This window comes from Larimichthys crocea, chromosome II (assembly GCF_000972845.2).
Source record: "Larimichthys crocea isolate SSNF chromosome II, L_crocea_2.0, whole genome shotgun sequence".
Lineage (NCBI taxonomy): Eukaryota > Metazoa > Chordata > Actinopteri > Sciaenidae > Larimichthys > Larimichthys crocea.
The window spans coordinates 2835276-2862204 of record NC_040012.1 but is presented as its reverse complement, the minus strand read 5'-3'; the positions used below and the strand labels follow the sequence as shown (position 1 = coordinate 2862204).

At 44.1% G+C, this 26929-nt stretch overlaps 1 protein-coding gene across 8 annotated transcripts in view; it reads left to right on the top strand.

The window, feature by feature from the left end:
- The window catches only part of pard3ab (par-3 family cell polarity regulator alpha, b), a 230300-nt gene extending 206095 nt beyond the window's left edge, over positions 1–24205 (top strand). For all 8 annotated transcript variants that reach the window (XM_027291164.1, XM_027291143.1, XM_027291170.1 and 5 more), the window contains 3 exons: positions 10940–11063; positions 16417–16562; positions 20588–24205. In XM_027291164.1, coding sequence (XP_027146965.1) covers positions 10940–11063; positions 16417–16562; positions 20588–20984 — 667 coding nt within the window. In that variant the 3' untranslated portion in view covers positions 20985–24205. The remainder of the gene's footprint in view (positions 1–10939; positions 11064–16416; positions 16563–20587) is intronic.
- The last annotated feature ends 2724 nt before the right edge of the window (positions 24206–26929 follow it).

The following is a 26929-nucleotide window of genomic DNA, read 5'->3' as shown; positions in this document are numbered from 1 at the left end:
TTGCAGTGGTGGTAAAAGCTCAAGGTCTCAGCAGTCAGAGAATTTCAAAATATATAACGAAAATATGAATCCGAGGCATTTGTGTGTTGCTGAGAATAACCGCAGAGCTCCAGGTTGCTGCGATTTGCCGTTTTTTTCTTTGTAATTTTACACGAAAATCTGAAAGATTTGTTTTGTTGGTCTGGAAAACATGTCCTTGTTTCCAAAAGCTACTATATATTGAATATTTCATGAAGTCAGTGCGAGTCCCAGTTTTTAATGAATGCTCGCTGAACCGGTGGTGCACTTCAGCTCTGCTCCCAGGAGGAATTTGTTCGGAAAAACAAATGTTTTGCTCCGTTTTCGGCTTTTGTGTGCGGGGCGATTTGGTAACAAATGCTTTTGAGATAGACGTGAGTCACAACATACTAATTCGACAGCTTTGTCGTGACTGAAAAACACGAGCTTAACAAGTATTTGTACCATCCTGTGGATATCTCCTCTTCAGAGTTTGCTGCCACACTTACATTTGATAAAAAAATATGCATAGAAAGTAGATATGGACGCTTTGAGTGCATGAGAATGGGCTCATGTTATGATCGTGGCTTTGCCAAATCCCAGCCTCTGTCTGAGCAGTCTCCCTGGCATCTAGGACACGCATTACCATCGCAATCATACATCAGACGCTCACTCTTTCTCTCTCAAAATTGCCTGCTGTCACAAGATGCCTCTAGTCTTATTTTCCACCGATGCAGCCCTGAAACAGAGGGGAAAGGGACCCCCTGCTTCCTGATGATAATGGATCCTAATTTGACTTAGATTATGATTTATCAGATGCCGCTGATGCTTCCATCGGCCGGCATTATACAGCTCTCTGAAAAAGGGGAACCATTACAAGTGAGACGTCCATTCGTCACTCCCCAGTCGCCATGACAAAGAAAAAGGAGGGAACGCCATACGAGCTGGACCGTGATGCCTGCCCCAGAAATTAGACTGCTCCAATTTGATTTTCTTTTTCTCTCTCTCAATGTCACTCTCCCCCTCCCTTCCCCTTCATTTCTCCCTGCTCCCTTTTCCTCGCCACTCCAGGCCACACCAGAATTATCAGTCGGCATTGGAGATACACATCAGTCAAACCCTTACCTTACTTTCTTTCTTTTTTTTTCCACCGCCAAAACTGGAATTCTAATTTAGCCTCGCTCTACTTATTTCCCTTCAGCTGCAATCGCCTCATTCACAGCCCAAATGACTGTTATCTCACTATTCCTTTTCTCTGTCTTGTCCCTCATTTCCTTTTTTCTGCCTTTTTAAAAGGGTGATCCATTCTGCCGCCATAGAAGAGACGAATCCTTTCTGCGGTCGCCGTGAATAATGCCGCACTCAGGCCGTCCGTTTCCTAATGTACAGATCATTGTGGCGGCTGGCTAATGTGGGCTGCATTGTGTCATTCAGTCTTTGATACATGCAGAGATAAATCAGAATCTTTCTGCCTCCGTGGATCTCCTGTCCAATAGCTTCCAAGTCATTATTAGCTGTTACAGTTATTTTTCTATGTAATTTCCCAAACTGAAATGTCTGATTCCCTCTGTACAGCAGCCCATTATCACAGCTTAGTCTATTGTTGCAGAGTATAGGCCTTTCCTCTTGGTTCAGTCTAATCAGTTTTGGGTATATGTCCCTTTCCTGTTGCATTTTGGATAGAGTCTAATATTTCAACCAGAATCTCGGTGTCCTCCTTTGTCCTCCTTTTTTAAAAATTCATTTTACCAGGTTTTACCTGGAGGGCATAAACACTCAGAGGGTTCACGCTGGACCCAGTCCAGTTGCGCCACAGTTCCACCATGGGAGGTTTCTTTGGTAGCGGATGGGTACTGTACTGTGTCAGTTCTGCACCAGTCAAAGGCAAATTTTGACCCCAATCATCTGGAATGTTTTATAGGTAGATTTTATTCATCCCCTGATGCTCGGCCAACTTCAAGAGAAGGCACCAGCCGGTCAGGCCAACTTGTAGACTTGAAGGTTGAAGCAAATAACTTATTGGTAACACCTCTGCAACCTCTCCACGGTGCTTCAGTCCAGGGCCGGTCCTAGCTATGGGCAATGTGGGCGGCCGCCCAGGGCGCATTCTCCGTGGGGGGCGCACGAACGCCCGAAAAAGCAAAAAACCTCGATACTTTTCGATACCGCTCATTAAGTAAGCGGAGCGGGCGCCCCGGGAGCGGGGTGTTGACAAGGCAGAGGGGGGCGTCGGACAGACCGATGGGGGCACACGGCGCATCCAGGGGCGCACGGGCGGCCGTTAGGGCGTACGAGAAAATGTTCGCCTCGGGGGCGGGGGGTTTGCCCAGGGCGCAAATGTGGCCAGGACCGGCGCTGCTTCAGTCAATGCAGTCACTGAGCAACTGGCAACTTAAACTCTCCGGTCTCTGCATCCCGACGAGAACTTCTGCTAAACCTGAAAATATTTCAACTGTTACGAGCAAAGAAAGAATCTCTAAGTGAAACTTCTGTGATGCTTTGCCAGCATGAAAAGACAAGAGCCAAAGGAACTTGTGCAAATGTGGTTTCTGATTCAGACTGAACTTTTATTCATGAGTCTGAAGAAGTCAGGCCTTGTTATCAATGTTTAGTTTAGCTGAGACCTCATAAAAATGTAAGAGAAAAAAAAAAGGAAAGTTGGGCTCTTTAATGCTTCCCCTAATCCACTGCTGATAAGACGGCGCACTCACCCCGCCGGTTTGAAAATCCTCTCACACTTTCATCTCACACTCCTGCCTGTAATTTGCACAACCTGTAGGAAAACACACACTCTTGTGGGCACACGCAGGTTGAAACTAGTTTTCACTTCTCTACAGAGTTGTTAAAGCACCACTACAAGTTAATGGGCTAGGAGAGCCTACTTTACGGGCCATGTTGACACAGAAAGGAATAATTAGTAGATTGCAATGCCGGCTGTGGTAAAGCCATTAACTCAGAAGACCCTTGTTGCCTGGTTACAGTTTCCCCAGGTGACTGAATGTGCTGAATCATGGCGATCGGCTATGAATCATAAAGACTAGTAGCCTGCGAGCGTTAGTTATGATTGGTGGGATCATAACGGCATTCTGAAGCTCAGATATATTACAATAAGTGGCTTATCTGACGGCACAGATCTGTCTATTGACTGATTGAACGGTGCGGCGTGATAGATGCCGTCTCCTGTTAACCCTCGAGTCAGCGTGTGAAGGTGGAGAGAGCAGTGAAGCGAGGTGTGATAGAGATGGAGCAAGCGTGGGTGTGTGTTTATTTATATCTGTGTGAGAAGCTTAATGAGCAACCAAAACTCTAAATATCCATACGTGTTCAACATACGCTCGAGTGTCACCCTCCGTCACGTCGTCGTCCGGTTTTACCCGCTCGCCTTTTATTATGCGTCTCTCCACAGAGGAGATCATCATCTGTCAGTGATGGATTAGATTAGACACTGTTTTGTCAGCGTTACATCAAAGCACTGCAACTGTGATGGCATGTTAGATCGGGAGCCGGTGTTAACGGGGATAAGATCAGATATCCATTTACCTATTTAGCATTTCAATGAAGGGGAGGTGGAAGGAATAACAACTTAGTGGCAGAGACAAGGAGACAGCTCGTGGTTCATAAAGGAAAAGAAACATCCTATGTATATTATTACAAAGCCAAATATCACAGCAGTTTGCATCCAATGTCTGACTCGCTGTCTATGGTGCAGCAGTTAAACAAGTACAAGACATAAATATGCGATATAAAATGTCATAAACTAAACAAATATTTTAGATATTTGAACCATCAACCAATGCAGGTTCCACGGTTAACCGTGACTACAAACCACAGGTCATACATCGGGACAATGGATGCCACTGTCAGCTTTATAAAACACATTAAGACATTTGTTTAAACTGTATAACAGAGAGGCGTGGCAGACTTTTACAGCACATCTGCTCCTGTGGTGTTTTCCACCTGAGGCGTCCGTGAGATTAGATCGACCACAATTTCTCCTCATTTTAATCCTGACATGAAGTTCAATCTCAGAACGCATTAGAAAGGAGGTATTGAAAGCGTCTGTGAGGAAATGGGATTGGAGCTCCCGCAGATATTACAGTGACATATTCAAATGTGGCTGCACCGCGCAATCCGACGGGGGGATTTGAGTAATGGAACTTAAATGGCCCACATAGGACCGCATGCTCCCCACCTTCATTAAAAAGTAGGGCAGGATTACAGATATCAGGAACGCAGGTCCAATTTATTTGCTTGTAACCTCGCAGATCGGCGTCGATACGCTGATGGTGTGCAAGCATGAAATTGGCCCATGAATTAAAAAGGAGGCATACTGCAGCGTGCGGCGCCGTTATCGCCTCCAGTGGCGCCATAGCTCGAAATCCAAGACGAGTTAACCCGTCTTGCTTTTAAATGTATACGCCTGCATACATTAATATCAGTCAAATATTATATTACCATCTCTGACAGTTCTGACCAGCGGTGCCCCTGGAAAAATAAAGATGCCCTATAAAACTGAAAACCAATTAAATTCAATCCGTTCCGTCGATGGATTCCAATGTTTACTGTCTGTGTTGCACAAGTGTTGACACTCTGCAGGATTGCCGAGGCCGAGGATAAATTTTAGTGTAAGTTTCAGGACGGGACCTGTGTGAGGGGTTCAAGTGCTGCACGGGAATGAATCATTGTAGAGTCAGATTGAGGAAAACAAGTCAATTCTTTCTTACATAACCAAAGTATGAATGTATTTATGCAGATTTCCAGTGACTCATCACACATTACCTGGAGTTATGGCTGTGAATAGAAATCTAATATCAATTAATGATCCAATCAACCTACGTTTCTCTGCAGTGCTGCGGTTGTTAGAGCCACCCTTCTTCACTTCTGCAGCGTTTCACCAACTCAAACTCAAAGTGCCATATTTCTCACCTGAAGAACGAGCACACACACACACATGAATACAAATATACACTCAGCCGCTGAGCTTGGCTCGGCTTTTCGGCGCCGCGCCAGTTGCTGCGACCTGAGAAGAGAAAGCGTTTTGATCCGAGCCGGAGCCACGGACGTGCAGATTGTGTCTGATTCAGCGTTGTGTTCCAGGAGGTGTTAGCTGGATTCATTAGCCTCTTAACTTCCCCCCGTCAACACCAGCTCTTATGCAGAATGGGAAATTCTGCTTGGCTGTTTATCTTCCTTTGCATACCAACTGATTTGTTTGTGCAGTTTATCAACGCGCAGGTCCCACTTTATTCTTACTTAGTCAGTTGACACGACGAGGCGAATGCCAGGGATTTGATAATGAGTTGCTAAGTGTGGAGATATTGTATCGATTGGCATCTAATTGCTGTGTTTCTGCAGATCAATTTGGCTCCATCGGTGTTTCAGGGTTAAGTCCATGTAATCCAGAGTAAAAGCAAAGATCGGCCTAATAACTGTCTAAATGGCCTCAGACGCAGCAGACACAGTGGCCTCTTGGCCCCTCTAATCTTTCCACTGCATCAACACACACCGGCGAGGCTGAGAGTCGTCTAATCCTTTTTTTAACCTTTTGTCTATCTGAGGAAGATGAGCTGAAGATGCTCGCTCTTTTCCAGCACAGCAACATCTTCCTATGTCGACCCTGATCTGGATATTAAACATAAACCAGCAGCATAGCTTCCAGTTTGTTTGTGTCTAATTATTCTATTTTATTCCGTGTTACGCCCCAACGTCGGCTTGTTAGACACCGATTACACACTCTGCAGTCGTGAAACGGCGCTCGTCAAAAGAAAAGGCGGTAACTTATTATTATATAAAGCTTAATATTCCAAGTAATAAACTTTGTCTCCTCTCTGAAGCTCCACAAATAAAATCTGCCACCAAAAAAAAAAGTCTTTTATAATCACCCAAAAAGAAGAAGTCAGCAGAGACAGCAGACAGTTTATTAAAGATAATATAGCTGTTAAATCATAATATAGAGAGAAGTAAAGCATAAAAAGGACAAAAAATAACCAATCTATGCCTTCAGTCTTCAGGGAGGGCGTTAAACTCTTAAACACAGCTGTGCACACATTCTGCTGCATATTCTTACTGTATCCTTTGAGACGACACACACACTCTTTCTTTATACATACAAAATCATGCACACTGTAAAAAAAATACAGATTTCTCTCCATGCAAAAGGTCCAGAGTGACGATTCATCCGTTACTAACAAGTAGCAACAACATCCGTCTGTGGATTAGTGCGCGTGTGTGCAGGCCGCACTAGATAACAGCTCGCACAGATGGAGAGTTCGCCGCTAGGACCGGTTAGCAAGGGCATCAGTCTCCCCCTCTCTGGTTGTTGTCGGTGAGCCTTCGATCAATAGACCCCCGGATTATCATCTCCAGCATCTCAGTTCATTTCTCAGAGCGGAGAAAGGCTCCACCAGCTGCTCCCTCTTTGTCAGAGGATGTAGGGCCTTGCTTCTCCCCCCCCCCCCCCGTCTGATAAGATTACGGGAACTAACCGCCACAGCTGCCGCGTCGCCAGGCGAACGCGTACACGCGATATGCGCCGCTATACGTATATCGCAGCATCAGTAAATGTTTATTCAAGTAGGCCGAGTCAGTGCGACGGTCACATTTAGGAATCCAATGACTACCCATGCTTAATTACATGTTTAATTAAGACGGCGGAGGATTATTGGAAAATGAAATAGATGAAAGAGCGAGGTGCGAATTTCCTTGAACCGTCAGCTCTTATTTTGTCCTTTAATTTGGAGATGAAATAGACTCTGATAAGGTTTAAGGAGTTCAGACTTGGCTGCCTTTGTTAATAGCCCTTCACACACACACACACACACACACACACAGTGTTGCCTGTAGGCTGCGTGCTCGGGGTGACGCTCTCGTCTGTGACTTTGAAGTGTGAACCAACAAAGCTGCTCTTGTATCCTCAATGTCACCCCCACTTGTAAGCACTCGCCATGAGGGCCCTCGTCGCCAAACAGACACAAGGTCCACTCAAACCTACCCCCCCTCTCTCTCTCCTCCTCCCCCATGTAGGCTTTGGCACTTTGCTGTACTGTACATGTTCAGACGGCGGCCAGCAGAGATGAATACAGCTGTTTCTTTATTACCGCGCCTCAGCTTTGCGTTTATTTCAAGGCCACGTTGACCCCCTGCCCCGCCAAAAAAAGTCACCAAGTCCTCTAGATGAATGCGCACTTCATACATGTACAGTTGGTGGAAGGTTCTGAAGGATGCTCCTATAGGCATGGGAAGAGCAGCACCGTGTGAATGAGGCCATTCATTTCTAATCCACAGGATTAGGACTCTGTCCATCAGCTGCCTCTGTCACTTACTGTGCATTGCCCCATAAAGGCCTTCCCTCTGTCTATTGGCATGCTTTGATTGGGATCCGTGGAAGCAGCGTCAATGTCATGGGGGATTTTTTGAAGTGGCAGCACGGATCTTATAAATCCTATTAGTTTGGAGTTGGGTCCAATTTGGACCACTTCCCTTCTTTATGGCAAATGAAGCAAGGGGTTTGAGTAGCTGTCTTTTAATGGCTTCAATCCTGCCATCAAAGCTGTTTGTGCACCTTGAGAACATTTAGGGGTTTTAAGATCAGACTTTGCATACCAATGCTCTCTTGAATTTGAAGAACTAGTTCCTATGAAAGCCAGATCTGATCGTGAGATCTCCGATCCAAGAGGGCAAAAAGAACGACCGTCTTCTCGAAGCATCTTCGTTTGTAATCCCACGCCGCATTAGAAGACGTTGTAGCAGTGTAGCAGTGCGGTCCTGAAGTCAAAAGTCTGCCCACAGTGCAGACATTACATCTCCTCAGAGCTCTCCTCCTTCCCAGACTTCAGACCGAGACAGACAGCTTTTTTTTTTTTTTTTTCAGGAGGCACGCCCGACCATGAAAGGCAGGGTGCATCCCGGCGTAAACAGTTTTGCTGGCAGCCCAGTCAGCGAGCCCACAGTCCTGTTATTGAGTCCCAGAGACACTCCACTCAACAAAGCCACACAGTGACCTTTCAGCCCTCGTACAGCAGTGCCAGATATTGAGTGAGTTTGTCCGGAGGATGAAGCTCATCTCAGACTAAAATCTCAGCCCGCTGTTCTTCCCCCGTCTCTGGGGTTTTTCGGCGGTGTAGCTGTATCGGCGTGTTGCTCTTTCTTTGATTGATTTACAGCGTTTTGTCAGACCAGAGGATTGGAGGTCTTTGATCCCTTTATTTGAGTTTCCACTCAGTCTCTCGGGCAGGATTCTGGTATTATACAGGAACGATTCTATAGGTTGGCTTAATGATGATATACTTTTGATTACAGGGTTGAGGGAATATCTTCCATCTGACAAACTTCAGCGCTGTCGACTGTGATTCATGGCAAACTCTTCCAGTGGTACAGACATCTGTTTACAGGTTTCTCACTATCACAAATGAGCCTTTCTGTTGAAGCTGGCATTGAAGCCTCGACCCATGGCTAGAGGGTCACACATGTACCACATATCAGGTCAGCTGAGTACTAAGGAGGCCAAGCGGCTGTGTTACATATCATGGAGATTAGCAGGATCACTTATGACAGGTTCCTGGTCTTTAACAAGGCTCGCTGGCTCTGGCTTTTCCCATTGTGTGCGTCTGGAGTTAATAGCTGGCCAAGCTGGCGGTGCTGCTGTGTTTTAGGTTATAGCATTATAATCTGTTTGTTTTGTGATGGATGAAATGGATTTAGGCAGTTATTGCGGTAATGTCGTGCCGAGATGGAGTCCTACTTTGACCCTTATAAAGATAAGCTGATATTCTAACTGTGCAGTTTATGTCATAACCTATCTAATAAGGATGTGAGTCATTCGTGCTTTTCCAGGTTTTATTTTTGAGCATGAGCATGAATCTGTATTTTTGTGTCTGCGTTTTTTTATTCCTGAACAAAAACAGCTCAGACGTTTTGTGCTGACCCCTGAAGTTTTCTTATCTAAGCAGAGAAAGGTTTGCAAAACCAAACTTTGGGGAGCTTTGGGACTGGAAAGAGTTGCAGGTTTGACCTTTGAGCATTTTCTTTTTTTTTTTTAGAGATAAGACAGTCCCCAGGAATTTCCTGGCGGAGTTAGAAAGTTGAAAAGTCAAGCTCGGAGTCAACGTTCCCCCCGCTGGTCCTTCATTCGCCGACCCTGACGCTTCTTTTCACACATGCTGCTCGAGAGGGAAAATGTGTTAATTACTTTCCTCGGTAGGAGGCCATATATATTTAACACCAACCTTTCCTCTGCTATATATGTATGTCCCATATTTCCTCATTTATGAGCTCAGAGACGAGCAGAAACTTCTCTTTGAGGGTAAAACTTCGGTACTGATGGCCTCCTTAGAAATAAAAAATGAACTATACCAAAGCCAGATGGATGTCAGTGGGGAAAACCTTCTTTCTGAAATCCAAATCAGCTAAGTTTGAGCAAAGACTAACTCAAAACTAAGAGAAAAACCAAGGAGGAGCTGATGAATATTAAATATGTCTGTACATTTGCAAATAGAAGAGTTACTGAGTCTGGAGGAAGTTTGATACAATCATTGGAAAACCTGAAATTGTTTTGAGACACAGAAAAACTACTACTTTCCTTTCCATGTGTGTGTTCAGACTAGGAATGCAAAATTCTGGGAATTTTCTAAATTGGAAACTTTCCATGGGAATTAACAGGAATTTGTGGGAATAAACTGGGAATTTACAAAAATTGAACCTTTTTTTTTTATTGTATTATTTTGCACGTCTGCTTATGACAAAACAAAATATTTATATTTATGTTTGGATATGATACACTTTGTTTAAATTACCACCAATTTCCATAATTCCCATTCATTTCCAGAAACTTAGCAGAAACTCTCCCTCTCTTTGCAAACCTAGTTCAGACAAACAGGAAAACAACATTTAATATTCATGAGTAACAAAGAATCGCGCACAGGACCCAAAAGAGACCCTAACTTATCATCATTTTAACATTCATTGTAATTGTACAATATGTTTGTGTTGATTTGTTCTGTACACGTGACATCTGCGCGTTTGTCCGTCCTGGGAGAGGGATCCCTCCTCTGTGGCTCTTCCTGAGGTTTCTTCCACCTTTTTTTCCTGTTAAAGGTTTTTTGTGGGCAAGTTTTTCCTCACTCGAACCGAGGGTCTAAGGACAGAGGGTGTCACTCCCTCTACAGATTGTAAAGTCCTCCGAGACAAATGTACTTTGTGACTTTGGGCTGTACAAATAAAATCTGATTTGATTTGAAGAGATCCAACATGTCAAAGAAATTTGGATGAGTCTTGACTGTACAAGTAAATTTCATAAATAACCGTGTACACAAATCTTTTATGACATTGGTGCAAAAACATGTTGACAACTTTACAAAATCCTCACTGCTGACAGACGCTTACATCTCTCAGACTCTTCGTATTTAACCTGAACATCTCTTGTAGTGCAGATATTTGTGAATGACCGGCTGTAGTGCGTTTGTTCAGCGGAGCAGGAGAAAGTTGCAGTGAAGGCAGCATTGTTTGGTGTAAACACCGCAGGGCTGCTACAGACAATAGCAGTGCAGTAGTTGAATGATGCGAGGCCAGCAGGCGTGGGGTGGGTGGGGGCTCGTGTGTGTTGTGGTACCGCTCACCGTTCACCACTAGTCTTTGTTCATTGTTATGAATAATACATCAGAGGTACATTAGTTTGATTCATTTTGCTGTTGGCTCCGCTTTAAGCCTGCTCTCGGCTCTGCCCTCACTTATCATGTTTTTCTGTTTTCTATCTGGGTTGAACGTATCTGGGTTGCTTTCCTCGCCGTCAACAGCTCGTTTGATCACGTTGGACGTTAAAGAAGTTCATCCTGCGGGGCATTTCCCGCCTCACGCTGATGAAACCAGGTCACTTGTTCACAATGGACCTCACACACTCATCCATCTTCCCTTTCTTCTCTCTCTCTCTCTCTCCTCTTTACCCTAGTAACCGGCTAGCCCCTAGCAACCACGACCGGATACAGAGGCTGAGGCAGGAGTTCCAGCAGTCCCAGACCGTCCCGGAAGACCCCGACGATCGCAGGAGGACCTACAGCTTCGAGCAGCCCTGGGTGAGTGTCTGAAATGACGGGAGCCTGTAACTCAAACCCGCTGTCGGCCCAAGAAGATGGCTTGACTCTAAGACCTCTACCAGACCAAGACTGAGGAGAGCGTACCTGTGGCTAACCGGAGTATGGTGCTAACCATCACTAACCCCACTACTACTACCAGCCATGAACAAGACTGATGGTGTCCTCACCTTTAGGATTACCGTTAACCTCCATCAGCCTTCTCGGCTACTTGTTCTAACACACCTCACCTCCTCAAACCTGCACCTGCATGCAGGAGTTTGCACACCTCCTGACGCAACCACCACTAACCCCTCACCCACCCACCACCCACTCATCCGTCATCCCTGTGTCTGTCTGTCCGTCTGTCCGTCATCCACATGGACCCGCCCACCACCTCATGGACTTTTGGGTTTGTCTTCACCATGTTTCTGTGTCCAAGGCGGTCTCATCTGTAACCCTCTGGTTTTTAACTGTGCCTTTTTGTTTTTTTTTACAGTTTTAAAGGTGATGTACGTTTTAAAGCAGCGTTTATTTAATTCAGAGCTTCATCGGCTGAGATGAGGAGGTAATTAGTGCACTCTGAAGCAACAAACGAACAAAATCTTCAAAGTTTTTCAGGGTGATGAAATCACTCGTCATATTTTTAGTATTTATTTTAGTCCTCTCTGCTTTACTTGCACCGCGACTCAAGTGTACTTGGTTTTACATGATTTTTTTTTTTTGAATAACAAATTATGATTATATGAACAGCTGGAGCAAATTTGAAAGCGTGAGGATCAGATTTTACTACTCTTTTTTTGTGCATCATGTGTATTATATTTTTGTTTCACACACTATAAATGAGTGATTTTCACCACATTCCTTTATCTAGTTTGGGACGACACATTTTTGTAGATATTATATCACAACATATTTTAATACAAACACATCATGTGGTGATTGTGTGTTGTCCCAAACTCTAGACATCAGGTGTGTTGTAAATTACGTCCTTCAACAAATAATATGAATCCACCTTGTTGGTTGTTTCTCTATACAAGGTCATTTTTGCACACACACACAGACACACACACACATGTGTTTTTGTTGTATTATATGTGTATGAACTCTTTTTACTGCTGGTGTCCACATTACCATTTCCCCACTGTAGCTTTTGCCCAGACTTTGGTGTGCAATGGGAGAATTTGATCCTGCGGTTTATAATCTGAAATGATAAAGTGAGCGCTCACGAAGCAAATCATCTGTGCTCTGTCTTTTTTATCTAGCTGTTAAATTCAATAAAAATGTATCGTTTTGTTTCGCATTCGGCGGTGTTGATCGGGAGTCGTGCGTTCTAACGGACTGCAGCACATTCCAGTCGGCATTGTGCAGCGACAGCAGGGACAGTGTGGGAAAGAAGAGCACAGGTCACGTCGGCTTTTGTCTCCAAACAAGCGAGCATCCTCTCAATTAAAAAGCTCAACAATACTGCGGTATTTATTATTGTTTACATCAACTGCAAGTCTCATTTTCCCATGAACACTCTGAAAGTGAAGGGTCCCCCGGCTTCCAAAGAGAACCTTTGAACATTTTACAGCACGGTTCGTTCACACGAATTTGTGGAAAACGTTCTTCTTAATCAGGCTCTTAATAAATTTCTGATGTTATGTTTCAGCAGTGCTTTTCTCGCTGGTTTGAAGCAGGCACGACGACAAATATCCACGTCTAAGTCTTTAACCAGAGGCAGGTATCATTTCAAATGTTCTACACGAGTGCACATAAGATCCATTTTGGTACCATATCTCAGTTTGAGGGGGATACTCTTGTTTCCACAAAGCCACATTGGTCAAATGTGAAATGTTGTCTAAGCAGAAGAAGCCGTACAAGAACTTGAACCAAGAAAACTCCAAAAATATTCAAATTATTCACCATTTTTGATCCTCACCCTTAACTAGACCATCGATCCGGACCCCTCTCTCTCTCTGGGAACCGTCCTCTCTGAGTGCAGCTCACACTCAGGCTTGCCATAGTAATTGCCTGTTATTAGACTCATGGCCTGGCCATACTGGTGGGCCATATGGAAAACAGGAGAATGTGTCTTTGAAATTCAATTACCTCCCCAGCCTCATGCATATATTACATTTTGTTGCTTCATCTGAGCGATGTGCCGCAAACCTCAAGGAGCCAGTGTCCTTTTTCACACACAGCACATTTCAGATGCAGCTTACGTTTATATATATATATATTTTTTTACGGTTTTATGATGCAAACAGATGTCAAATAGACCAAATAAACCCATGGTAGGTTTTAGTGAAGTCAACATCAACAACAATTGCTCATTCTAAGCAGATTTTTCCAAGCAAAATGTGAAGATTTTTCTGTTTTTCTCAGTTTTATTTCATTGTAAATGGAATATCTTTACTCGTTTTGTCCAAAGTCAAGACGTTTTTAGTATTTTTGGACATTTTCTAGACTAAATGATGAATCGAGTCATCCATAAAATATAGTTTAAATTGATCAATCAGGAGTTAATCCATTCAGACTTCAGTGGGACCCTGTTAGTGTCACGTTATACCAATTAGACAGATGTCTCTAAACAGCCATATGGAAGCATTAATCATGCTGTTGTGCATCTCCCAGCCACCTCAGCCTCTTCACGTCACCTCCAGTGAATCTGAATCCATCGTACGGCGCTCACACTCTGTCCTCGACCGGCCAGATTATCCGTTTTTAACGGACGCTGTTGTTTAGCTCTTTGGCAGCATGACGTCAGTCAGTGTAATATCTCTTCTTTGCGACACCAGCACTCTTCTTCTCTTCCACCATAGTTTGGGGAACAGGGGAGGATTGTGGGTAACGTGGTCTAATTCCATCAGGATGACTGATGCCCGCTCTGCCGGCAGTACCGCGCCGGCTTTATTGCACTCATTTATACCACTATGGGAAAAGAGGAGTTCATTCACTTGATGGTGGGGGTTTTAGCAAAGGGCGTAATATCGCCTCTTGTATTTTACTGTAACATTTTAATGCTGCTATTATCTGGATTCCTTTAGGGTATTTTCCCACCATGCTCAGGCAGGCGAGCCAACATTCCTGCCGTAGGAATATTCCACATACGGGATTTTTTTTTTTGGCTCATATGAAAATTATTGGGACGGTAATTTACCCACGGGTAATTTTCAGTTCAGTTTTGGAATAAAGGTTACTCACGCCTCTCTCTGTCCTCGTTGTCGGGCCGAGCGGCGAGGCGATGCTAATCACTTCCAGAGATGATTGCCCCGGCTTCATTTGGTTTAAAGGGGAGTTTCTCTTTAGCACTCTAAATCGTTTTATGGCCTCCCCGAACCGACTGATGTCCGCCGTGCTCCTTCCAGGCCTTTCAATACGTCGCACAGCCATAAAAATAATTAGATTGGCTTTGTGTTACGACAGATCAGCACACAATTATTACCACGCTGCTAATGAACATCGAAGGACGATGAGCTGAAGGAGTTGTGGTACGAGTGTGGGCCGAGCTTTGAGGTCGTTGGCGAGTGTGTGCACGCTCTCGCTTCTATCTCTGTGAGGACCGAGTTCAGCTGGCTCGGTCGTCACCTTGTAAAGGTTAGCTTTAGTTCTAATGCTTCAAATGAAATGCCTCCAAACACCTGTCCAACTTCTCAACTGGGAGGCGGCAACCACCTTTCTGAAAAGCTGACCACATGTTTCTGAGGCTGGCAGCAGCTTCCGTCTCTTTCCATTTGTTAAAAACTGGTGCCATGAACTCCTTTTAAAGTGTGTGAGACTTCAGACTGATCAGTGACATGGCAAAAGATCAGGCATGCAGCCGGGTGGAGGTCATGACACCAGGCAGATAAATAACATTAGTATGGTCTAATGAACATTGAGGACTTTGTTCATTAAAAATGGTATTTTCTCCCATAAAGTCATCAAACTGTCGGATGTTTACAGATGCACACTGTAACCCTAACAACCAGCACAGATGTTTATCTTCTTTCTGGGGGGAGGACTGTCCCGTCACCATGTCAACAGGCTCGAGTGTTGTCTCCTTCATTTAACACCCACTAACATCCATCTCGTCTCATCACTGCACCTCCTGCTCTGAGACCTCCAGCATGGCCCCCTCCACTCACCTCACTCCTCCTCACCCCCTCTGTCTGTCTGTCTGTCTGTCTGTCTGTGTCTCACCTTCATTTTGACCTGAGAGGAGACGAGCTCAGGGCGTGTCTGCCCGACTAACTGCTGGTAAGTGTCTGTCTGTGGTTTTTTTTTTTTTTTTTTTGGAGATTAGATGGAGGGAGATTTTTAAGAGGTATCCTGTGTCAGCGACTTGTGCTAGTTTTATTGGGCTACTGTGTCAGAAGTCCAGCTGTGATTTTCATGCTTTAAATCTGATGAGGGATCATGAGTTTATGTTTTTAAATCAGATGTTTGTTCTTTATCAGTTCATGAAATCATGTTTGGGGCATTTTTTTTATCATCCTTGTTTAGAAGAATACGGTTCAAGCCGAGGTGAGGCATCATTCAGCACATGATTTCCTCGAGTTCATTCTTCCTAATTTATGATATCTGAGCTTCATTCAAGGGTCACAATATTTTATTTGTAAACATCAGCATTCAGCAAAATTACAGGATGAAAAATCATCTGACTGGAGTAGATATGAATACTCATAAATGAGGAAATAGTTCATCTTTATACTTACCAATGACACTTAGAGTCTGTTTGATGGAATGTGGCTCAGCGTTTTAATTAGAGATTATTAATATTATAAAGTGCAGCCATTTGTACACCATGAACCTTTTGAAATACGGAGGATTAATGACGTGAAACAGATCTGCTCCATTCACATAAAACCTCTGATTCAGAGTTGTTAGCGCCTCTAAAATCTCTCGTTCATACGTTTATCTTACATCAGCGCTGCGGGCGGTTCAACGCCGTGAAAGTTTCAGCGGACGCAGAAACGTCAGCAGCGTTTATTAAAACCAAAAGCAGCAGAGAGAGAGAGAGAGAGAGCGGCTGTCACGTGTCTTGTATTGTAGCTGTAAAGCAGCTGTGTGCAGCTGTATCTCCACCTCAGCACAGTGGAGGTGAATTGATTAAATAACGTGATCCAAATCAGAGAAAGAAACCACTGGACCCACTTATATGTGATTCCATTCTTAAACTGACACTAGAACAAAACTTGTGACACGTTGGCACTAAAACGAGTAATAAAACAATATCGAACCCTGTAAACACTCATATTTGTCCACCCGGCGCAAATATTTCTGATTTTATTGGACAGCGTTCCAATTAAAAGTGGATTATTGTCAAATAAAAAAAACCACAGATCACGACGGGGGAGTTAACCGAGCTGCTCATCTTGTTATTTTTCAGTCGAACACCAGCAGCAGCAACGGTCCGGGCGGGTACCACCAGCCGGGTCGCCACTCGGTGTCGGTGGAGGTTCAGATGCAAAGACAGAGGCAGGAGGAGAGAGACTCGTTCGCCCAGGCACAGCGACAGTACAGCTCCCTGCCACGGTAAGAGTGTGTGTGTGTGTGTGTGTGTGTGTGTGTGTGTGTGTGTGACAGGCTGGATATGATGTTATGTTTGATGTTTATTTCTGTCTGTCTAACAATCAATATGTGCTGAGAGATTGTGTGTGTGTGTGTGTGTGTGTGTGTGTGTGTGTGTGTGTGTGTGTGTTCATGCACGCCTGTCTGATTATGTCAGATTGATCGTAATGGCCTTGTGAGAGCAATGACAGCAGATTATAGATGTATATGTAACATGTGAGTCATAGCTGGTCAGTTTCAGACCACAAACCTACACACACACACACACACACACACACACACACACACACACACACACACACAGATCATGTTACCCTCACACACAGATCTGACACGATCGCTTTCCTCTCGCTTAATGTAATTCCCTTTGATCTGCATGCTATGACTGCCTGTTGTTCCAGGAAGTGCTATGGGTGTGTGTGTGTGTGTGCACGGTGAGAGGTAGAGCAAAAAATGCAGTTCCTCTAACGTCCACTTGAGGCTGGCTCCAGAAGTGAGTCAGTCTCCATAAGTCCCCATGTTTCACAGCAGAAATAAACATGTTTACAGCCTGGTACAAAAAACAGTTTTGGTCTCTGTAGCTAATTTCCCCGTTCATGACAACTGTACTGAGGGTGAATTTATATACAACTCACCTGTTCACATTATATTAAGGCTTAAAGTTATGCAGGATTAAGAGCGTGGACGCTTTGATTGACAGGTGGGTGTCGTTACAGATCATCATTCAGCTCACTTTTTCTTCTAAGGGCTTTAAAATCTACACAACATACAACACCCAGTATCTTTAGGCATTTGATTATAATGTAAAAATGATTTAAACTCTCATGTGTGTGAGCCTGATAGTTGATATTAGGGGAGATTAATATATTAATATTAAGGGATTTAGAGGGAGATCAGTGCTCTGTTGATTTTTCTTTAAAACAAATTTGGATTTAGAAATTTGCATTTGATGGTCAATGGTCGTCCATTGGTTTCCAGTCTTTTCCAGTTTATCTAAATCTGGTGTTCACTGTGCTGGAATACATAATTCAAAAGTTACATTAACATTGTAACAAAGTGCAGCCGATCAACTTTATTATCATGCAGCAATAAAGTATCCATGAAAAACTGATAAATCGATGAATGTATTAGTTGCAGACTGTTTTGAATGTCCGGCTTCTCACATGTGAATATTTTCTCTTTTCTTTAGTCATCGATGTCAGAAAACTGAATTTCTTTGGTTTGTGGACGAAACAAGACCCAAAAAAACTGAATCAATTCATCAAATAGAATGAAGAAAAATGACAGTCATTACTTGCAGTAAAAGTAAAACCTGCATTGAGGTGGTCAGAACAATGTGAAGTCCAAACACTGGCATGTAATTTAATTCTCGAGTCAGTCCAGGAGGAAATGTTAATATTATGTTTCCCTAAGCACTCTGTAATTACTCAAACTCTCCAACACCGTGCAGGGTTGAACGTCATCAACTTGCACTCACCGTACATATACAACATTAAATATATTGTCTTCTATTACTTCACCGTCGCAGCCTAATCCACTGTTATCGACATAAATCCCTTCCTTGATAAATATTGCAGGCAGCTTTGCTGAAAGATTAATGAACCGGCGTCTCGCTCCAGCGGTCAGAGGCAACATCCTGTGGCCACGTCCCTTTTGCTTTTTCCGCTAATTCCATTAAGAAACTGTTCTGTTTGGATGAACCCCGCCGTTGTATCTCGAGTGCACTAACTATTGTTTGACTTAGAGCATACCATCGCGTGAAGTCAGAGGCTGAGACGGAGTAAATATGGCGTTTAGGAGATCACAGCCCTCGTGATGGGATTCTTATGTTGTTCATGACCGGGGTTGTGAATGGAGACGTGATTAATGGCGGTAGCATTCCTTAAAAAAAAACAGCTTTCATTTTCAGATAAAGGTCAGTTCCCTTCTGGGCGAGACCCTTTCCTAAACAAGACGCCGTGAGTGGAAATAAACCGCTGCCATTTGAAGCAGTGACGGCGGATGAAGGGCCCTCGTATTCATCACCGACGAGCACCATTGATCTCAGAGCCAAAGTAATGCCATTACTGGCTACAACAGCTGCAGCAGGCGTTTGGTCTCACCAGTGTCTGTCCTGCCCTGCACTACAACCTGTCCCAAAGTCAATCTCACTCCGTCACCTGTCCTCCTCTCCCCTTTTTGTTTTTATCATCCGTCATGCTTCAATGTGTGCATGCACAGAATACAGAGCAGTATACATCCTTCTGTATTTACCACACATGTACATGCCCCACGTTTGGCACGGCATCAGACGGAGGGGAGCGATCTGGTTTGCATTTCTCAGCGGGGGGGGGGGATCGGCAGACCGGCTTTGGCCTCTTTGTCAACATATGAAATTAAATCAGATGCCGGGGACGCCTGTCTCTGAAAATTGGAATCACTCAACCGTGTGCAAGAATAAACCTGGGCTATATTCTCCTATCTCACCGATCAAGAAGCGTATCCATTCCCAATTGCATTCAGTCTCTGTTGAATAAAAACAAAGGTCTTTTCTATTCTCATTAGATATATATATATATTTTTTCCTACTCGAATCCAAACACAAGAATAATACGATTTCTTCACAGCTGGCTGATAAACCTGCTAATTATGCGCGGCTCAGAGTCAGAAGCCCATTGATGCATTTGTCTTCTTCCTCTCTCTCTCTCTCTCTCTCTTTGCTCTGATTTCGCCTTGCCCTCGAGATAAATGGGTGGAGCTGTCGGACTTGGGACACTCATGCATATCATATGGGCTCTCACACACATACACACAAAGGCAGGCAGGCAGGCAGGGCTGCCACAAAGAGGGCTAGCCAAGCAGAAATGAGAGGTGATGTCACACATCTGGACTCCCACCACCTTTCTGGTAAAAGGGCGAGGCGGCGGCACCCCCTCCTCGGAAGTATGACAACTTAGCTGTGCCTTTAAGACTCTCGTGTCAGGTGTCAAATATCAGCCCGGGCAAATCCATTGTGGACGAGATGGTCGCCTCATTTTGCCAAAAAAGGTCTGCAGTTACTGTCTGTCAGATCCAATGGTTGTTCCTGTCTGTCTTAAAATGGGCCTAATGGGCTGGAAGGAGGCTTTGACATGGTTAGGTATCCCTGTATGTTGTTATCGTGGGCTGGTACTTGCCCGGAGGCAGTTTGTGAGACTGTAATGGAGCCTCATTTTCATTGAATGCGATGCCTTCCCTACCCTATGCAGCTGAGTGTATTTTTTTTTAGCATATTCCAAACACAAGTCCTTTTGCCTTAAGAGAAAAGGGTTTTTGAATTTACATTTTTGTACCTTGTGATATTTTTTTCCCCACCACAACAGATCATAGGATGTGACTAAGAGGCGTCAAGTTGTGCGTCAGGGAGAAATAAAGTGTTTTTGTTTGAGAAAGAATGAATGCGAGATCATTCATGTGTCATTGTTTTAATCTGCTCTTCTATCAGAAGTGCATCAGTTTCTCAATCTCACAGAAAGAAAAGCTTCAGTGTCATAAATGTCTGACTTTTTCCTAATTATCAATGATATACAAGGACATGTGTTGCCGCAGCCTGTACAAAGCCTCATATACATACATAACCACACAAATAAACATTAGATATATCCACCTCTATCTCATCCATATAGCTCCTGGCACATGGCAGTTTCAGGATGTTTTGTTGAGAGATCCATCTTCCATAGCGTGCTTAGTGTAGAGGGTAAACACAAAGGGGCCCAGGATACAACCTTGTGGGACTCCCATGTTGGTGGTGGACAATTCAGTTGATGTATGTACACAGGAATTGTTAGAAGCTAATGTAGTTTGACTTCATCGGACCGCCCTGGCAACACTTTCTGTTTTCATCACCCAACACAAATCCCATGAAGATCTAATGTCGATTGTGGACATTCAAAAGTCATCGATGTGTCACTTTGTGTTTATGTTTAAAGCTTCATATCATATGTAACTCTCCTGTTTACTCTTCACACCAGGCAACCCAGGAAAAACCCCAGCTCCATCTCCCAGGACTCTTGGGATAAGGCGTACCCACCTGGCGAGGGCTTCCAGACAGCCAAGGACAACCCCAGGTACTCCAGCTATCAGGGCTCAAGGAACGGCTACCCAGGCGGTGGAGGGGTCAACGCCCGAGTCCTTCTGGAGGCTCAGGAGCTCCTGAGGCAGGAGCAGAGGCGCAGAGAGCAGGAAGCCAAAGGGAAGTTAATGCAGGAGAACACCGGTAACAGCAGCTATGATGGGTACCCAACAGCACACCTGAAGGACCCGGCTTCCCCCAAGGGTCCGTACCGCCACGATGTGCCGCCTTCGCCTTCGCAGTTAGCAAGGCTTAACAGATTGGGGTCAGAGAAAGGAAGACTTTTTTATTCTTGAGGAGTATTGTTGGACTTATGAATGAAGAACTTGTGGATGAGGAGCTAAAGGGGATTACCAGCAAAAAGTGGACGCTACAAATCTTGACAAAGGGACAACCTAGAGGTCTTATAGCTTAGCGATGATCTTAGAGGTAAACAGTCGTGAAGTATACTCAGTATGTGGCTGTTTGTGTCCAGTCCCTCGCTGTGCCGATGACCTATACCAGTAGTCAGTCCCTCCTACAGACACAAGACGCTCAGTGCCTTCTCCGCATTCACGAACACGATGCTTGTTCACAGTCGTCCAGGACTCTGATTCATCGAGATCTGGCACCGTCGTGTACCGACAATCAAACGGGCAGACAGGCGAGCGAGTGGGCGTTCTTTTGAGCCACGGGGAGGCGTAAGATCCTCTGTGTGTGGGTTTGTGTGTGGGCATGTGACAAGGTACATGTTTCACGATGGAGTATGTGTGTCATGGCTTTACAAAGTGTCCCACGGATGACTCTCTTCCCATCGGTCACAAACCACCACCACCTTTTCTTCACTTTACAAAACGTTCGACCCTCACCGGCATTTCTCGGCATTCAGTTTCCTTCTTACTTCCAGTGTTTTCTCCTCTGCGATCGAGCTCTCTCACTTGAGCACTCCCCAGGGAGTGTAGAAAACAAGGCAAAGTGTATGAAAGTAGAAGGGCACAGTGTGTGTGTTATTAATAAAAAAAAAGCCCCCTTCATAAATGATTCATATCGTGTGTTATCTCCATGGAGGAGACCCAGGCAGAGAGGGTAGACAGCTCTGATCCTGTGCCTGGCCCCCCTGCACCGCTCTGGGCTTGATTCCCTGGCCCGCCTGCCTGTCTGTCTGGAACTCTGGCTCCCGCTCTCCTCTCGTTGTTCTCGTCACCTCTGTTCATTACCTTTTCTTTCTTCTACCTCAACACTCCCACCTTTATCCTCCTCTACTCTCGCTCCTCTTCCACCTCCCCTCTCATCTCACTCCTCACTCCCGTCCTTTTACTCTTCCTCCCTCTGCTCCCCCTCGTCGTCCTCCTCCTCCTCCTCCTCCTCGTCTCCCGAGTCAGGCTCTGCACTGAATTTTTCATCACAAGCCACCTGCTGCCTGCCAGAGCCAAAGAAAGCTGCCACCAGAGGCATCGACAGAGGGCCCCGGCTTCTGACATAAAGAGAGGAATAAAAAGAGCCAGAATAAAGATGTGTGGAGAGACAATGAGCCTCCCAGTGTGAGATTAACTGCAGCTTTTCTCCCATTTTTTAACAAAAGGCCAAATTGTCCTCAAGAGTTAATTACTTTCAATTTGCTGTAATTGCTTTTCGGTATTTTTACCTTTTTTGAGCTGACGCTCCGCTCCAGGATTTTTTGTGAAGCGTTTATTCGAAACTGATTTCTCCCACAGAAATAGTTCACATGAAAACATTTCACAGCGTGACCCGTGAAGGCCTGGTCACAGCGAAAGGTTCATCCGCTCGCACTCGTGTGCACGATCATCACGACCGCACAACAGCTCTGCAAGTTTGCTGGCTTGCTTAATCGCCAGTTACCTCAGCTGCTAACAGAACAAAAAAATAAGATCTACTCCAGTCTTAACGCTTCTTCTGTGGAGCAGTTTAAACTCCCAACAGGAGAGGATTATATTAAAGCAACTAGTTAGCTTCGTTGGCTTCATCCATTTCTGATTTTTATTGGTCAACAGCAACAAATCACGCGCCAGAAGTTGACGAAAAAGAGTCACGCTGCCCCCCAAAACAAATCCATTGGTTGTGGTTGATTCCGTTGCATTAAATTGGTGTGACTGGGCCTTATGTAGGAGATTGAGACCTTCACTTACATATATCTCTACTGCATTAGGGTGGAGACAGAAATCTCAAAAACCTGGATAAAATAAACCAAAACTCTGCATGAGAAGAAAAACCTGGATGTAAAAAACGTTTTTTGGTCGTTTAGGTGAACCGACAGTTTAAACCAGCGACGTTTTGATCATCACGCTCGCTCGGTAGCTCGTTCCACTACGACCTGAGAGTATTTCCATTCCAATCAAACTCCACGGCTGCTGATTAGCAGGATAGCAGCATAGGAGAGAGTAAGTAATCAGTGAAAGCAGCTGCTGGAGGTGTAGGTCTGAGAGAAGACCTTGGGACGTTGATGACACATGCTTAAATCACTGCCCACCAGCCCACCGCTGTAATTGTTGCAGTAGGTGGATACCGATCCTCCCAGCCTGAACCTTCCCTTCCCTGACATCTCTCTAATGTCCGCGACACCATTGTCTCTGCCTGTGAAGTGAACGAATGAGATCGAGCCGAGGCCCGACTTCAAACGAAAAAAGGGAAAAGTTGCCACCATCGAGCCCGTGGAAAACAAACAGGCGGTACGTTAATTGCCCTTCACTCCTACACGGCCGCCATATGCAGAGTGAAGCTGCATGGCATACATTATCTCCTGCTGGTTAATGAAGACCCTCACTGGGAAAGATGCAGGCTTAGCGGGGGTAATGAATGATGAACGGAAAAAGGAAGAAGATGAAGAAGAAAAAAAAAAGGACTTCTCGACTCGAGGAAAGTTCAGCACACTGCTCTGTTTTAAGCTAAAGAAAATGTCCCTTCTGCATCATGTTTGATTAAAAAACTGTTACCAAATAAGACACAAACTGTGTAGGTGAGGATGAAACATATCTCTTCACCCTGAAAGGTTTTTAGTAAATAAAAAAAATTTAAAAAGTGTTTGGTTGTAGCGGCCAGCGCTTCCTGCTGTGAACACTAGTGCGTCTGTGAACGCAGACTCGCATATTTCGAAGGATGTAACGTCTCCTCGTGACGGGGTCTGATATCGATAAGTGCCTGAGATAATAATAACACACGACACGATGTGATTTGTTTGTGTGTTTTTAAACATTTTTAATATCATCGTATTAAAATGTGTCTTTGTTTTGTTTGACGGGGGGGGTCCTCCTTCCTGAGTTCTATTTTATTTACAAGAGCCAACACTTTACAAGCGGTCATCAGTGTATTTGTATCCCGTTTGACATTGCCTTCAACCATGCTGTACCATGATGTGTTTTAAAGTATCAAAAGTAACGGACGCTGATGTGCAATTGTTTTTGTTTTTTTTCCAGAAACTTTTACATGATATATTAAGAAATGTACACAGCCACTTTTTTTTCCCCTGTACATATCAAATTTAGAATAAAACGGAAGGCTGTTCCATCCTGTTTACAACCTCGCCCGCCTCTGCCTCGTCTTTACTCGACCTCCGGCTTTGAACCGGGAACAAATGAGTCTTCAATTAAGCAGCGAGAGGACTCGCTCTGCTGTCAGATGTCAGATCTGTCGGCATGCTGAGGTCTTCTTCCGACAGCTGACAGAGAAGTTGGCGAACGCTAAAAAAAATAAATAAAAAAGATAACGTACGATGGGAAATCTCGCAGCAGCTGATGCACAAACGTCACCAAAACCAACGTTTGGCTTCTCTGCAACAACCGATCTGTTAACACACTGAGGTAATCTCCCTAAACACTGTTGTGTTTCCTGTTATTAAGGCCAACCTCATTCCCATTGTCCCTCGCAGGGGATCTGTCGAGCAGCTCCCTGCTACTGTTTTTGTTCTGAAGGTCAAAGGTGACGTCCTAACCAAATACCACTAATGCTACTTAAGCCAAGCCCAGACGAATGTGTTGGAAGAAACGTCGGAGATATGGGAACAGAGGAAAAAGAGGGTGGAAGCAAATCCCTTCGCCTCATCCTGTGCTTTTATCCTTCACGGCAGTCTGTTCTTTTTATTGACTTCATGGTGTGTGTGTGTGTGTGTGTGTGTGTGAGAGAGATTCACAGGGAGTTGTGCATGCAGAAAATTGTGTCACCATGGTCAGATTCACACTGCAGGAGGGATTTTATTTTATTTTTTTAAATATTTGGCTCTGAAATTTTGGACCATAGATGGTCAATAACTTTCAGAGCATTTCCTTTTACATTCAGGAAACACACACACACACACACACACACACACACACACACACACGCGCACACACACACACACACACTCCGGGGTTTGCATTAGTGTGGACATTTGGCACTCACAAGCGTGGATTTACAAGAACACAGGATGCCGCTGCCTCAGCTGTCTCGGCGCTCGCCACAGTGGAGCTGAAATATGGAGCATGCACGGCGGGTTCAGGTGAACTGACTGCCTGTCAGAGCATGTGAGTGTGTGGAAGAAACAGGTGTACTAGCGTCTCCTTATATTAATGTCATGTGTTGCATGCTATAACTGTCGACATCGGGTAGAAGGTTGAATGTTGTCTCGTTGTTTTGAAGTTATTGTTTCATGACAGCTGGGATTTCTTCCCATAAAGAACTTTGTCAATCAGTGATCTAAAGACTTCATATCTTTCTTTTTTTTGTATGTTTCTGTTTTTATTGGTACTTTTTAAAGCACTGTGCAGTTTTAACACATGGAACTATTTCTGGAGTTTCCGTGGGTCGTGATTTAAAGTGTTGCACACATGTGATCTGTCCATGACCCTAACTTCTTCCTGAGGTAAGACGATCATCATGTAATAATAAAATACTTTTTAATTATGAAATGAAATGTCTGTGTTCTGTTACAGAAGAAAAGTCGTGCAGTCAGAATACGATCAGGACCTGGTGTGACTAAAAAAAGCACGAATATAAAAATCTGCAGATGGACGGAATAAAACCGCCTCAGCTCTCTGTGATTTACAGAGTTTCCTGATGGACAGTGAAGTAAACCGCTGTGAAGTGTAGCTGCTGTTAGCTCAGTCTGTTAGCCGGGAAGCCCAAACTGTGAGCTCAGAGCACAGTCGGTGTTTGTACCACAGGTACGTTGTGGATATCCGGGAAGAAGAGGAGGCCCAGTACACGGGGGACTCAGCAGCCTCTGTGGACATGATGGCAGAGGAGTAATAAAATATTTATAACATCGTATTGTGTGTTATAAATTAGCAGATTTTGTTTTTCTTGTCCAGCGTAATGATCCATGAAGTAATCAGTACGTGTTTGGAGTCCAGAGTCTGCATGCAGAAGTTCCTGCGATGACGGAGTTGTTTCTTTTGGCTCCGTCTGAGTTTAATCTTCTACTGTCTGTGATTAAGAGTTCCACTGGAGTACTTTGCTGAAAGACTCGCTGGTAATCTGTATATGGAAAGGACTCTGATCTCTTTCCAATAACAATAACAGAAAGCCCCTCTGACAGGTGATCCTCCTTGTGTAACCTTCGTCTGGTTCGGTTCTCAACGAGATCCAACTGCTGCTGTGCATTTAAACGTTAATATATATATATAAGCAGCAGCATCTTTAAGAAGGCTGCAGGTATGGAGTCCAAAGTGCGCAGCTTTAATAGTGCTAAATTATAATCAATTATTAAAAGTATACATTAGAAGAAGGTAATATATTTGCATTTAAATGATGCATTAATAATTTAAAGTTTTAAAAAAGTTGCTGTTAATAATTAATCTTTTATTCTGCCTTTAAATGATGAGGTATTTTTTTTTAAATAATTTAAATTCCTTCTAAATGTACTTTGTATTTTATTTACTAATATGTTTTTATATCAGATTTCATCTCCCAATTAATGTTTTTTATAATTAATTTAAAGTCGCGTCACCTTAAAAATTGAATTCCAACCCAAAGAGCAGCAGCAGACGCTCTGATTGGCCACCCGGCTGAATTTAATGATCTGTTGATCTGATATGTTTGTTTTTTTTTTCACTTTGAGTTTTTAATGCTTAATTTAAATGCAAATAGAATTAATCAAAACTGCATTTTAATTATTTGATTTTAATTGCACGCTGAAAAAGTCTCTGCTTACTTCACCTCAGATTCTGTCTGGAAACAGTAAACACCCTGAACCTTCTGCTGCAGGTCCAGCAGGATCAGCGACATCCTGCTCTCCAGGCAGATAAACTTTACTTTCTGTATTATTCTCTCC